At 43.3% G+C, this 14,323-nt stretch overlaps 1 protein-coding gene across 1 annotated transcript in view; it reads right to left on the bottom strand.

The window, feature by feature from the left end:
- Nucleotides 1-14,323, bottom strand: part of DCC (DCC netrin 1 receptor) — a 364,131-nt gene that overhangs the window by 299,371 nt on the left and 50,437 nt on the right. The window contains exon 2 of the mRNA XM_075740931.1: nucleotides 10,078-10,362. Within this exon, the coding sequence (XP_075597046.1) occupies nucleotides 10,078-10,362 (285 nt within the window). The remainder of the gene's footprint in view (nucleotides 1-10,077; nucleotides 10,363-14,323) is intronic.

The raw sequence follows: 14,323 nt of genomic DNA, 5'->3' as shown, positions 1-14,323 counted from the left end.
TCCCCTCCCCAAAAACCACAAGCCTGGCTCAGCAGAGCTCTGCGACGTGACACGACCAGGAGCGTGTAAGTAATAAGGACACACAAAGATTGTAACATTAACGCCGACGCGCATCGGGGCGTTCAGACGTTCTTCTTACTGTAGTAACTTCAAAATACATTAACTAAAGTGCGAGGAAAACTGTGCCAAGTTGCTGCTGGAATGTGAGACTATACATCAGGGGTCCTATTTCTAGCTTTAATGATGATTTATTGCGAGACACTCAGTTTCCTCATCCATAATGAAGACAAAAATATTTACAGCCCTTTGACTTGTTCTTTGAGATCCTTAGGTAAAAGAATAATATAAAATTTATTACTGCAGGGGTAGAGAAGGGACATTGCTGGTTTGTATTTACAAGACAAAAGGAGGAAGCTTTTTCTCTAGCCATTAAAGTTTTAGAGGCAAAATTGAAACAGAATGAGGAACTGCTCCAGAACTACATTATCTTCTCTCCTGAAAATGGAGAATAGAGCCGAGGCGAGAAGGCAGCAACACATTTACGCTCTTACTTGCAGCTGAGCAGCAGAGCTTTGGCAGATGTGATTTTAGACCTACATCGTCCTTGAGATGCAAAGACACAAGCAATTAAGGAGCAGTGGTTTGATTCAGGTAGTAACTGAATCCAGAGAAGAACCTAATACACGATTTTCGATGTGGCCCCATGAATATAACCGGAGAGGAAAAAGATTTTACTTCCAGTCCTAGTCTGTTTTGATTTGAAAAAATAAAAATCATTTTTAAAAAAATCAAAGACTAGCTTAGTCAACTTCTAGAAACAAGCAGAAGCCACAAACTGATTTGTAGCTTTTAAATGCTAAATGAGACAATCTTTGAAATCATTTTTATGGCCATTGCCTAAGCCTCTTCAACCTCCTGCGACGTTTCTGCCACGCTACGTCACGCTGACCTCAGCATGGAAGTCACACATCTCCTGTACCACGACCCAGCCGTCACTGGCGTTGCCCTCGGCAGACCCCCTCAGCCTCTCGCAGCGCTGCTTCGCCCTTGTTCTGCCGATAACTCAAGATGAAGCTCCAAGATTTTTGTCGTAGGAAAGCGTTCGCTCCAGCCCCTAAGACTCATCTATTATGCGGCAAATAGGACAAACCACATATAAATATCCCTTTTTTTTAAAATTCTGCCTCACTTATGTAGTTCTGTATAGTGATCTGCCTTCTTCAGTATTTACCACCTCTGTGATACGTGCATACGCCTTCAATTGGAGTTCTGTGGTATATTAGAGAGATTAAGGTGAAGAATACATCCCTGGCTCTTAGCGAGGGCTCCCACTAGAGATTATCCGCGCGCAGTTTCTATTTGGAGACTTGATGGCTACGAATCTGATCCATCGTATAGATACCATACTGATTTTCAATTTCGCAGGCAAGGAATCCTCCCAGAAATCAATTATAACAATACAAATCATCGCCAAAAGTTACATTGACATCTCTGTTTTCATACACTGATATTAACTGGGTTTAATTACATGGACCATCCTATTATTTTGCAGCTCAAGGATGCCAGCCTGGCAGACCATCATGGGTTGGGTTGTTCCAGATCACTGGAAAATTTGGTATTCAAAATTTATGGTCAAGAATTAGTGGTCCTGAGAATTTCTCAGCTCCTCCAAGAGCTACATTTTTATCTGGATATAATGACCTCAAAAAAACCTCTGGGGTTGGACAAGCTTTTTAAGCCACTCACGGCAAGACAATACTCATTTTTTAATTTTTTTTTAATATAAAAATATCTTTAAATAACCAATGCCATACATACATAGATTTTTTTTTTTTCAAAAATTAGTTTGGAAATGTTTTTTGTACTTTTCTGCCTTGTAAATATTGAAACAAGTTCTACCACTTTCACCCATTCACAGTAATATCGTTTCAGTTACATTTGAAAAACATTTAATTCTTGATATCTTCCATATCTTTGATTCCTCTGATTCTCCACACATTCTGGGGTTTTATTCATAATTATTATTATTAGATTTGCTGGGGGTTTCAACTAAAGCTGTCTTTCCTTTCAGTGTGTTATAGTAACCTTGTATTGCGTATATATATAAAACACACTTGCAATTCCCCAATAGCCATTTGATTTCATTCCATTGAAATTCTCTCTGGCTGCTAATTTGACTCCTGCACAGGGGAATTCTCTTCTGCTTTAAGAGATAACGTTCCAAAACGTAGTAGTGACGAGAGTCTCGTGTGTGTTTTGCTAGCAAAGCGGCTTAATGGCAGAGAAGAAAGCAATGTGTTTCATGCAATTAAATCAAACAAAAAACAAAGCCACCCAAAAAACCAAATGAAAAAAAATACAAGGTCATAAAATGCCAAAACCTGGAGGCGACCTTCAGTTGCATCCATCATCTCTGATGTTTAGGATCTCTAACAGTCACTAATAGTTCACTAGTGGGTTATCATTATTTATAATTATTATCACTATGAGACAACACTCCATATAGAAGTCCTAGTGCCACTATTTAGTATAAAACTAATCTCAAAGCCGGAACGCAAAGGCCGTTCCAACACTACCAAATTCCCTTTTGGAGATTCTTTGTGGACCGCATTTTGAGAGCCGAATTGGTGATAAATTTCAAGCGAACTACCTCATTCTCCTCTGTACACCCAAATTTGCAAGCCAGCCCAGGGTCCACTAGTTGACAGCATCGGCATCCTCGAGCTAGCTCAATTGCGTAAGATTAATAATATACTACCAATCCTTCCAATAACAACGTATGCTTTCAAATACACTCGGAAATAAATCACATAATATTCTTGAGGTCCTTGTTCTGAACTCAATCTGTGCTTCCAATATACACACTAAAACCTAGCCCATTTAGAGCAATCACCGAAGCCTTTACGCATATTTAATAAATAAAACCCCTAATCTGGCAACTAGCCGGGGCGTGTTGAGCAAACGGCTCTTTAGCAGATACTGCTTATTGTTCTCGCGCTTGCATTGATCTTCGGATCAGCTCCTCGCTAAGAGGACACACCGAGTGTAAGTCCAACTACCTCCTTGCTCATTTTTATTTCCGACCAGGCAAGCCGCTATCCACGGGAAACTGATATTTGTATGTATTATGCAAGAGATTACTTAAGCACTAATCAGATTTATCCAGGGAAGAGCGGCAAAATAGCTCATTCCCTGGGATTATCAATAAGCATTTTAAATTTAACCTTTTTTTGATTAAAGGTCAGAGTATAGCTAGCTTATAAAGTGACCTCAGCAATGCTGTTCATTTGGGTGGCTGGAAGGAGGGATAACCCAGACACTGGAAGTTATTACGCAGATGTTTTGTAACTAGGAATTTACCTTTTAAGAATAACACGTGGAAAGACGACAGCACACGTGCTGTGTGACTACTCTCACGTCGCTGCCTTGTTTTCAAACTTGACTTTAACAGATGACACCTTAGGAGGATATATTTAACCAAACGAGAAAATATTTCTCCCCCGATCCATCCAAATACTACTAATAATTAAAAAAACCAGAGTAATTACACTATCGCTAAGTAGCACAACATGTTCTGTGACAGGGCATACCCCATCCAAATGGTTCTCTCCTAATGAGGTAATAATGAAACCTTTAATAAAAATTATCCCGATTCACCAATTTTATACAAGCGATGCCTATGCCGGGTGCGCTGCTCAGGACGAGGATCCCTTTGTTGCTCCGTTTGAAAATCCAACCCTTGATATAAAAGCCATGGATGGAAAATTCAGTACAAAAATAAACAGTTCCAATGGCTATTACTGATTTTAACTTTTTTCCTACTTGCAAGAATATAATTTCAAGTCTCCAGTCATTAGTTTTTCATCTAGTTTATAAAAACCTGCCAATTAAAGAGCCTCTTTCCCCACGTAAGCGCTTACAGAGCACACAAACAACAATTCTATAAAGACGTCCAGGATACAGTATGGAATTTCCCACGTGTTTACCAAAAGGCAGGCTACGTACAGAAAACACTAATTCTTTTCTGAATTATTATTAATTTATCAACATTCACTCCTCAGCTACTGCCTCAAAGAGGAAAGCTCACATTCGGCTGATATTCCGATTTCTTGCAGCAGAAATCCCTTCCAAAGCATCCTTAACTCTAAACGGAGGCTTCACGCACTTCCACGCATCACCTCGCTGGTAAACGAGCATCAAAATACACGTGGTGTAAACGAGTTCAGCTTATACCACGATACGGATCCACCTGTCAAGGGGACCTGGCTCTGGTCTCGTGCATCACCTCTGCAATTTCTGCATCTATAAATGACACTTTTTTTTTCCCCCCTGGGGTTTTTGTTGTCATTTGGCTTTTCTGGGTTTTTGTTGGCTGGGTCTTTTTATACGGACTAATCAGAAATAGAGCAAGGCACCCCTACAGGAAACATGCACTCGACAACATAAATGTGAAGCTGGTTAGATTTTAAAAATAATAAATACTTAACTTGTGAAATTTTATTGTGGGCCACATCTGTTGGAACTCTGTTTTCGTTAAAGAATAAACACTGTTAAGCACTAGCTGTTGAGGAGGTTAAGAATAAGGTAAAGACCTGACTTGGACAATTACTGGCTGTTAGGGAACGTACAGCGACACAGGGACCCTCCCGGCGTATAAAAAGGTGAGAAGAAATCTTTATCTTTGCACCCGATAGAAGCTCAGTGTGTTGCACGAGCAACTGATGGCTGAGCTTCAAAGAGACTGCGTGCTGGAGCTTGGCCAGACCTTCCTAAAGACTAAGTTTAACTATAAAACTCCTATTTAACAACAAACTCACGCCAAACAACATAATTCAGTATATCCCACCCCTTCCATTTCCCACACGGACGTTTACCGACTGGGATGCCCTCAGAGATGATGTTTCCCGTATTCACATGACTACCCAAAACTAGTTAAACCTGACCCATCGACCTCACCTTCCTCATTCCTCCTCTTGGGCTCCATTTCAATTCGGTCCTTTTTGCCACCATTCTCCTCCTCAGAAGCGCAACGGCGAGGAAGGAGCCGAATGGCACAGCAGCCGCCAAACTCTTCGCGTTAAATGGGAAGGAATTACGCGATATTGTTACCGTTATCTCGCACGGCGGCTCGGCAGACGAGCTCGGAGAGAGCGAAGGAACCTGCGTAACAGGCAATACTACAGTGGCAGATTACTTGAACGGCTAACGACAAATGCAGGGTAATTATTTATAAATAGAGAATTAATAGCTTTCAGGCACCAAACTAGTCAACTTTTGCTTTTAAAATGTCATCTGTATTTCTGAAGTGTACAGACCTCCCAAAGAAACACATTAATTTACAGAAGCAACGAATTTGGCTAGAGAATTAATTCTTTAGTACTCGTTTGTATAAGATCCTTTGCCCTTTTTTTTGGTACAGTAGCATTATTCCCTCTAAATTAATTAGGTGAGGGCATGTTGTTATCTGAATATGTATTTCCTCATGTTTTCAGTATTTGCTGAAATTTTTCACCTGAGATTAAGTTTCTGGACCCCAGAGAAAAGACCAGCACTTCAATTAGAAAGGGGAAAAAAAAAAAGTCCGTTTAAAATGAGCTTTCTGCAAAAACCCACAATGGCTACTCTTAAAATTAAGAGCAATAGACAAAACTTGACACATTAGAAATTTCTAAAGAGTTTTGCTCAGGTTTGTTGAGCTTTTTTTATTCAAATTCTTCAAAATCTGTTCTCATATGGCCTGGGTACTTCTACAGGCACATGGTTTCTGATGGAGGATTTAGCGAGGCTGGAGCTGTTTGTAAAATGTGTTTGTATTCATAGAATCTTTAAGGTTGGAAAAAACTTCTAAGATCATCTAGTCCAACCATCAACCCAACACCACCATGCCTACTAAACCATGTCCTGAAGGGCCACGTCTACCTGTTTTTTGAACCCCTCCAGGGATGGGGACTCCAACCCCCTCTCTGGGCAGCCTGTTCCAGTGACTGACAACCCTTTCAGTGAAGACATTTCTCCTAATCTCCAATCTAAACCTCCCCTGGCACAACTTGAGGCCATTTCCTCTTGTTCCATCACTTGTCACTTGGGAGAAGAGACCGACCCCCACCTGGCTACCCCCTCCTTTCAGGGAGCTGTAGAGAGCCATCAGGTCTCCCCTCAGCCTCCTCTTCTCCAGGCTCAACACCCCCAGGTCCCTCAGCCGCTCCTCATCAGACTTGTGCTCCAGACCCTTCCCCACTCTGTTGCCCTTCTCTGGACACGCTCCAGCACCTCAATGGCCTTCTTGGAGCGAGGGGCCCAAAACTGAACCCAGCACTCAAGATGCGGCCTCACCAGTGCCGAGCACAGGGGGACGATCGCTGCCCTGGTCCTGCTGGCCACCCCATTCCTGATACCAGCCAGGGTGCTGTTGGCCACCTGGACACACTGCTGGCTCATGTTCATCCGGCTGTTGACCAGCACCCCCAGGTCCTTTTCCAGCCACTCTGCCCCAAGCCTGTAGTGTTGCCTGGGGTTGTTGTGACCCGAGTGCAGCACCCAGCACTGAGCCTTGTTGAACCTCTTACACTTGACCTCAGCCCATCAATCCAGCCTGTCCAGATCCCTCTACCCTCGAGCAGATCGACACTCCCACCCAATTTGATGTCATCTGCAAAATTACTGAGGGCACAACTCAATCCCCTCGTCTAGACCATTGATAAAGATATTAAACAAGACCAGCCCCAAGATGGAGCCCTGGGGAACACCGCTTGTGACCGGCCGCCAACTGGATTTAACTCCGTTCACCAGGGAGCGCAGGAGGGAGAATCCATCCCTTCCAGAGCCTCCTCAGGCAGAATAATCAAACTACACATAGGAAACACAGTTGCAAATGGTCACTTGTAAAGTGTCTTCTAGTTCTCAAAGTAAAAACTTCCCACCCAGCACCTTCTCCCCCCCTGCAAGACATCAACCCACCCACAAATCTCTTCTCTCTGGTAACGGAGGTTGAAGGCTCAACTATTCCTTCATTTACATGGTAAGTTAAATTACAGGTTTGGGTCTGGTAGGGCCAATTTTACTTTTCTGTCCAGGAAATGAGTGATTTCTTCCTCCAAATATTTTGTTTTGCTAACCTGTATCATATCAGATGATGAATTCTTCTATCAAGAAGAGATACAGCTATCTCCAGACCCACCATAACATCGAATCAAATATTTAAGCCACAGGCACTTTGACTAAAGAAACTAAATGACTAAAGATGTTTACCCCTCAATTCTTTTTTTCTTCTGTGCTCTTTGGAAGCTGTAGAGATGATTAGAAATTATTTGCCAGGATTGTGGTCAGTTTTGCCTGACAGATATGCTATGTGTGCAAAACAAATCACAACCACTATCCGTGGAAGAAGCAGCATTTTAAAAATACAGCATTATTATATACTACCTACGCTGGTTTTTTGTTTATTGCTTATTCCTTTGAATAGGATTTAAGACTTTTTCCTTTTTTTCCCCCCACTAACCAGGGGAAAAAGGCCAACAAGAGTATCCTGCCTTCACTAATTATAGGAGAGGAGAGCTGCAACTGAAGACAGATTTCTACCAACAAGCAAAACCAGGAGAGGCAGAATTAGCAGCAAAACAGCAGATAGCTCTGAACCATCAAAGCATGCACATGAGAACAAAATTCCCAAGAGGCTCAATAAGATCTGAATTTTTGTTTCAGGAGCACCACTCATTTCTTATAAGAGCTGCTGTCTGCTCACATTATCCTGAAATGAGACCTTGCGCTGCTTGCCCTAAGCCAAAGTCTGACTCCACTAGTTCCTTGTTATGTATTTTCCTCATTATTTGCTCCAGTGTTTCCCTGGTATAAAATTTTAACATGCTGGGAAGAGAGAAATTAATTCCCCTCTCTCCTACAGACAGCCTGAGAGAGGCCTTTTAGCCAGGATGTTAACGACCGAAACTGGGAAACAGTAAAAATATCAATCCATCTACAAACGATCAGAAATGTAGATGCATGGCAAATTACCAATACCCTGAGGAGGCCGAGAGAAGTCTTCCAGGTCTAAAACACAAACTTTCATGATTTTCTTAATTTTAATCAAGACATCTAAAAAAAAAACAAACCCCACCACCACCACTTTTCCCCGTGGATGTCCAATGGCCATTAATAACCACGGAGGCAAGAGAGATGCATGAGGACCAGCACAGGGCTCTAAGGCTCACGGTGAGCTTGGAAGCCCCAAGAACGGCCACCCCGGGGCAGCTATTAGATAAACCAACAAATGGGGAACAGGTCCATGCTGCAGAGATTGGACACGAACTCTGGTCTCCAAAAAAATAGGGAAAAACCTGCAGGGAACTCCAGGTAACATGGTCTTCCCCTGTTGCCAGCTGTTCTGGCTCGTATTTTGCTTTGCAGCTCCAAAAAGGAGTAAAACCTACCACTGTAGCAGAAAGTAAGGCCACGGGCTTTGGTTTGTAATCCTAGGTTTAGAGGGGGTGTGCGTGGGGAACATTTCTTTGCTTCTTTTGGTGTCAAATCACAAACACAGAAGATACTGTAATCCTCCAAATTCCACTGGAATAAATCCCAGAGCTATTACAAAACACTCCTACTAGAAGTGAAGATGAACTCGTGTCCTGGTTTCGGCTAGGGTAGCGTTCATTTTCTTCCTAGTAGCAAGTATAGCGCCGTGGTTTGGGTTTAGGAGGAGAATAACGTTGATAACACACTGATGTTTTAGTTGTTGCCAAGCAGTCCAGGACTTTTCAGCTCCTCACCCAGCAAGGAGGCTGGAGGTGCACAAGAAGCTGGGGGGGGAACACGGCCAGGACAGCTGACCTCAACTGGCCAAAGGGATATTCCACACCGTATGACATCACACTCAGTATATAACTGGGGGGAAGCTGGCTGGGGGTTTAGACCATGGCTCGGGAACTAGCTGGGCATCGGTGGGCCGCAGTTCTGCTGTGGGTCACTTGTTTTGTATGTTCTATTATTATCATTCTCTTCCTTTTCTGTCTATTAAACTGCCCTTATCCCAACGCACGAGTTTTACCTTTGGTTTTTTCCCCTCCGATTCTCTTCCCCATGCCACTGGGGAGGCAGAGTAAGCAAACAGCTGAGTAGTTGTTTTAGCTGCCTGCCGGGTTAAATCATAACAACTCATCAAGTTCCATGTGTCATCAGTATATAGACACTTCCCCAGGATGGATCCTGGCCTTCCTGATTTCTATAGCATTTGGACCATCTCAGAAGTCTGAGAATCCTGCTCAGTTACCTACCTCTCACTTAGTGAGAAATCACACAAACCAACAACATTTGTCTAGAAAACGCACACGTTAAAAAAAAATCTAAAAACACATCGTCCCTGTCCCATTTAATTAATGGTTACATGTTTGCCTGTAGAACTAGAAGGGAAGGAGATTTTGCAGCAATACCTTTTTCAAATCACTCTTTTGGTGCTCAGATCTTGACACTGAACCACAGTGGTAACATCTATTTAGCTGATGAGTTTATTAAAAGGCAGAGCAAGATGCTCACTTGGCCACAAATTTAGGAACATTACCCATCACAGTTAAACTGTGTCAGATCCCAAACCGTGGTCTGGGCAACTTGGTAGATCACAAGAGGCACTGAAGTATCCAAGCAACCTAACTTTGAGTAGGTAAATTCAGCAGCTAGTCCCAACAGATTGCCTTTCCAGTCGATGGAGCGAGAGGAGTTCTTCCAGAGAGCGCTCTGAGAAAACAATTCCAGCGCTCACGTCAACGCTGTGAGATGGGAAGTACTTGTCTCTCTCCATTGAGCACGTAAAAGAGACCAGCTTCGTACAGATCTAAATTTGGTACTTGAAGTTAGGCAGCATGAATACTTTCCTAAGGTGTCAACTCCTCACCTTTGCATCCAACTGCTTCTAAAGGTCTCCAGGCTCTTCCATGTGAAGAAGAACTTGGGAGCTTGTAGAAGTAACTGGAAAGAAAGCGGGATAAATCAGCCTAGCTGCCCCAGGAGGAGTGACTGCTCTTTCAGAGAACCAAAGGACACGACCGGACAAGAGAGAAAGACGCTGTAGAAGGGTCTGGTTCTTACCCGCTAGAACTCTGACTTCCGCATCGTTTCCCGTTCTCGAACTGGCCGGGTTTTTCGCCAGGCACCTGTAGATCCCGCTGTCCCCATGCTGGACCCTGCTGATCTGTAAAGCTCCGGAGGGCAGGACGGCCACCCGTGTGTCAGCTGGGCTTGGGAACAAGTCCTCCTGGTTTCGCTGCCAGTGCACCACGGGCATGGGCTCCCCCACAACTTCACACTTCAGCAGAATGGTGTCTCCTGCGAAAGCCATGACAGATTCTGTCTGGGAAAGAAACCTCAGTGGTCCTGCAAACACAAGCAAAGGGAAAAAAAAAAGCAATTATATAGCTGCTGAAAATAGAAGTTGCACGCTGTTTCCATGCTGATTTGGATTTTGTTAACAATCCAGACTAAAAAAAATAAAAAAATTGATGTGATATTCTGAAAACTACTTGGAGATTGCTGTAATGGCCGGGTGACTAACACTTTCCTTTGTAAATTACACTCATTAACAGCAAAGAAAAGATGTGTTACCAACATAAAGAGTAACAAATTGAACCTGCTACTTACAAACCCACTCAGGAACAACTTTAACAAAGTACAGATATGCTCTCATGCAATACCAACTGTTCAGAACAGGGTGGCAACCAAACAACTAAACCTATGTAAGGTTAGGAAAACGTTAGAGTCACATCTTGCTGTATTTCTCCTTCTCTACGCCCTTCCCCACAAATAAACGGAAAAATATTCCAAAAAGCCTCAGCTAAACAAATCACTTGGGTCACATAATCAAATACTTCAGATGAGGAATAGCCTGCGTCTGGTTTTCCATGAAATATTTTCGACTTGTGAGGGCAGGAGAGCAGAGCTGGGAGCTTTAATTGCACAGTTCCCAGACGCCCCAACCTCACTCGATGCAAAAACACGAGGACCGCGTCCCTTCACGTGCTCCAGAAGGAAAAACCCGCAAGAACAGGACAGGGTCTGCAAGATTCAAAGTGCAAGTGACAGATGATGCCAAGATCACAGACTTTATTACCTGGAAGCATCACTGCTTTACAAAAAGCATAGATAAACTTATAAAGAAGGAAAAGAAAAGGAAAAAAAAAAAGGGGAAAAAATAAATCGACCACCTTTCCAGCCAAGTAGAAGAAGGGCAAATCAAGAAGATAGACTGCTTGGATCAGGGATGTGCTAGAGATGGTGTGGCCATATGTTGGGGACCTACTGTGGCTCCGGTCCTGGCCAGTCCCTGGAGATGACCCTACCACCCCCAGCCTGGCCAGGCACACTCACCCAACCTGCAGGGACTATTTGAAGCCATACCAGTAACTACAACCCCTCAGGAGCATGTGCAAACACCCACCAAGTGTTTGACAGAGCGAAAAACCTAAAGGATGACACTAAAAGCAACTACAAAGTATACAGGCAACAAGCAGCTTTTAAATTCTATCAGCCAGTATACAGTGAAGGCTTTCAAAAAAAGAGCTGTCAGTAGAGGATATTAAGTGAGGAAGCAAAGACCCCGACTTTCCAGACATTAAAATGCCGCCCAAATGTTCAGAAAAAGCAACGTACTGGGGAACGATCACCTACCGAGTTGATTTCTTGGTTCAAACACCTATTTTCTGGTGTGATTTTGGTCACCCATCTCTTGTCTCAGTTCTCCTCCCCAAACGCGTTGCTCCTATCTCCCAGACCATCTGCAAGGATGAGATCTCGCAATCCGAGTGAAGCGCTCCCGGGAACTGAAGCAGGGAAATTCTTTACCGAGCCAGTTTCAGCCTTGTTAAAGGCTTCCTAACAGCATTTCCACACATGAAAGAGACCCTATGTGAATCTACTGTTGTGTGGGCAGCGGTATTTCTTAACTGCCATGTTTACAAGTTATCCCTACGAACAAAGCGAGCGAAGAAAAGGCCGTCGTTCCCAACCCCATCCACGCAAGCCCTGCCACCCGCTGCACCCTCGCACGCGTTCCCGTTACAGCGAGGATGCCACTTCCCAGCCGAGCTATTGGCACAGACGCGCAAGTAACAGCTTTTCACCCCCAGCAAAGCTGGTGCAAGCTAGAAAAATAGAAGCATTCAACGCTTTCATTAAAAAAACCCAACCGTAACATAAACGCAGCGTGAACGGTGATGGAAAGCTGTTGAAAACTGCAGATTTTTCCAGGCGGAAAGGCAGCTAAACCTAACAATTTACTGTAAAAACTAGGACTGAAACAATTGTCATAGAGGGACTTGGGTTTTTTTTCCATGGCAGCACTGTACCTGCCATACCCCTGCACACCGCCGGATCACATTTTGCCTGGTCTCTGCACCATCTCCCTTTCTGCAGGTATCCCAACTCTAAGTTTAAAAAAAACACCCCACAGTAGCATCTATAGATCAGGATGTTGCAAAAAACCTTCTTCTGGGTCCTAAAAGACGCTAACCACCTTTTTTCCACGGTTATGTTCAAAACGGGGTCATCTCTCTGCAGGACCATAACGTATGAGATCTTAAAACTATCACCGGGTCTTTACAGCTCTCCTGGCTTACGCTGATTTATTTTAAAGACAGTTTTTGAAGCTACGCAGATGTTTGGGTTGTCAGGAGCTGGCTCAAGGGAACGGGTCGGCAAATACATTCTGAGAAAGTCACTTTCCGAGACAGACTCTGGAATTCAACATCGCGGATCCTCGGTGATGCTTCGTTCTGCGGCCAAAGGGTCACAGATGCACCTCCCTGCGTTATACCCAAACCTACTTAAGGAACTTAATTGAAAGCGGTACCCAACTCCGATTTACCACGCAGTCTGGTTGGCAGCCTATCAGGCCCCCCATCTTTCCTTACAGAAGACCCAATTATTAAGCAATTAAATTTCACTTAATAAAAAGGCTTATCATTTGGGGGACAGACCTCAGGGTCTGGAACATGTTTAGCTATTAAATATTCAGCAATTTAGTAGCACTCAGTACAATCCCCCGGAGAAGAACGGCTTTAAATGCTTTGTTTGTTTCAAATTAAAGTCTGCAAGGTTACTTAACATCAAGACAAGCCCTTTTTTTTTTCTCCCCACTTTCAATTCACATAATAGCTGAAGGGCAAGAAACCAAGGTAATGAAAAAGAGTGATTTCCTTCTGTTTGCTTCAGGAAAACAGGAAAGAGAGAGCATGGGTGAGTGAATCTGGAAATGCAAGTATTTTAGAAACGGCTAATTCTTTCTTCCACAGACTGGTTTCCAAAAAGGTGCTATACTTTAGTTACTCTATATTCTTCCTCGTTTGCTAGCTCCACTTTACAATTCTGAAAAGATTTGCACCAGAGGTATCAGAACAAGACGTACGGATTTTACCGAATAATCCAAATACCGGCGTGGCGTTCCAGTTCGGTCGTAGAAACAGGAGCTGAATCAACTTGTTGCAAACTCCATCTTACAGGACTGGAAGCCGTACATCTCAGAGGAGATAAAACTAATGAAAAGCTGGACACTCAGATTTCTGATTTAGAAGAAACTAAATTAGGTGGGGAGGAATCGAGTTCCCAATATGCATTTAGCAATATTTTTATAGAGTAATGCCAGCCAGGGAATTCCTGCAGTACGGTACCAGACGGCCACTCCTAGTACCGGCTGTCAGCCTAATGAGAAGGATTCAAAAGGAAGGATTTCAATATTACAATAAAATGAATATTAATAAGATATTTTACACCTTTGCACATTTTATATATGAAATTTGGGCAGTTAAGGTTTATATAGATAGAAGTTAAACCCATTTACAAGAAAGGGCACCTCGGTGTGAAGCGAAGGAGGGGAAGGCGCCTCTGATTGTCCGACAAGCCAAGGATGGAAACCTGCCTGGTGTTTCAAGAGCAGACGATGCCAGAACACAACGCATCAAGTCATCACAGGCCTATTTACTATTACCTATTATTACCTATTCTCAACAGCAGAAAAGTTCAACCGCTCCTCAAACTCGTGCCTGATATTGGAAATACTTCATCCTGCCAGGCGCTGAGTATTTCAAATAATACTTATCAACCCCCACCTGAGACTATAACTCAAGATATACCAGAGAAAACACAAAATCTTAGCGAGGAGATGCTAATTTACTCTACAGTCTCAGCTTCCAGCTGCTCTCTTTGCTTCAGCCATTGGCACAGTAGCCATGAGACCATGGATGGTCTCTTCTTATTAGCACTCAATTTTCATCAAGTTCACATGCCCAAGCTAAAAATACATAGCAAGTGTTAACGCATGAGCTTTTGTCCTTTATGCTTAAAA

Source organism: Balearica regulorum, chromosome Z (genome assembly GCF_011004875.1).
Source record: "Balearica regulorum gibbericeps isolate bBalReg1 chromosome Z, bBalReg1.pri, whole genome shotgun sequence".
In the NCBI taxonomy this organism is placed as follows: Eukaryota; Metazoa; Chordata; class Aves; order Gruiformes; family Gruidae; genus Balearica; species Balearica regulorum.
The sequence above is the reverse complement of the archived record's forward strand: the minus strand, read 5'-3'. Positions and strand labels throughout refer to the sequence as shown.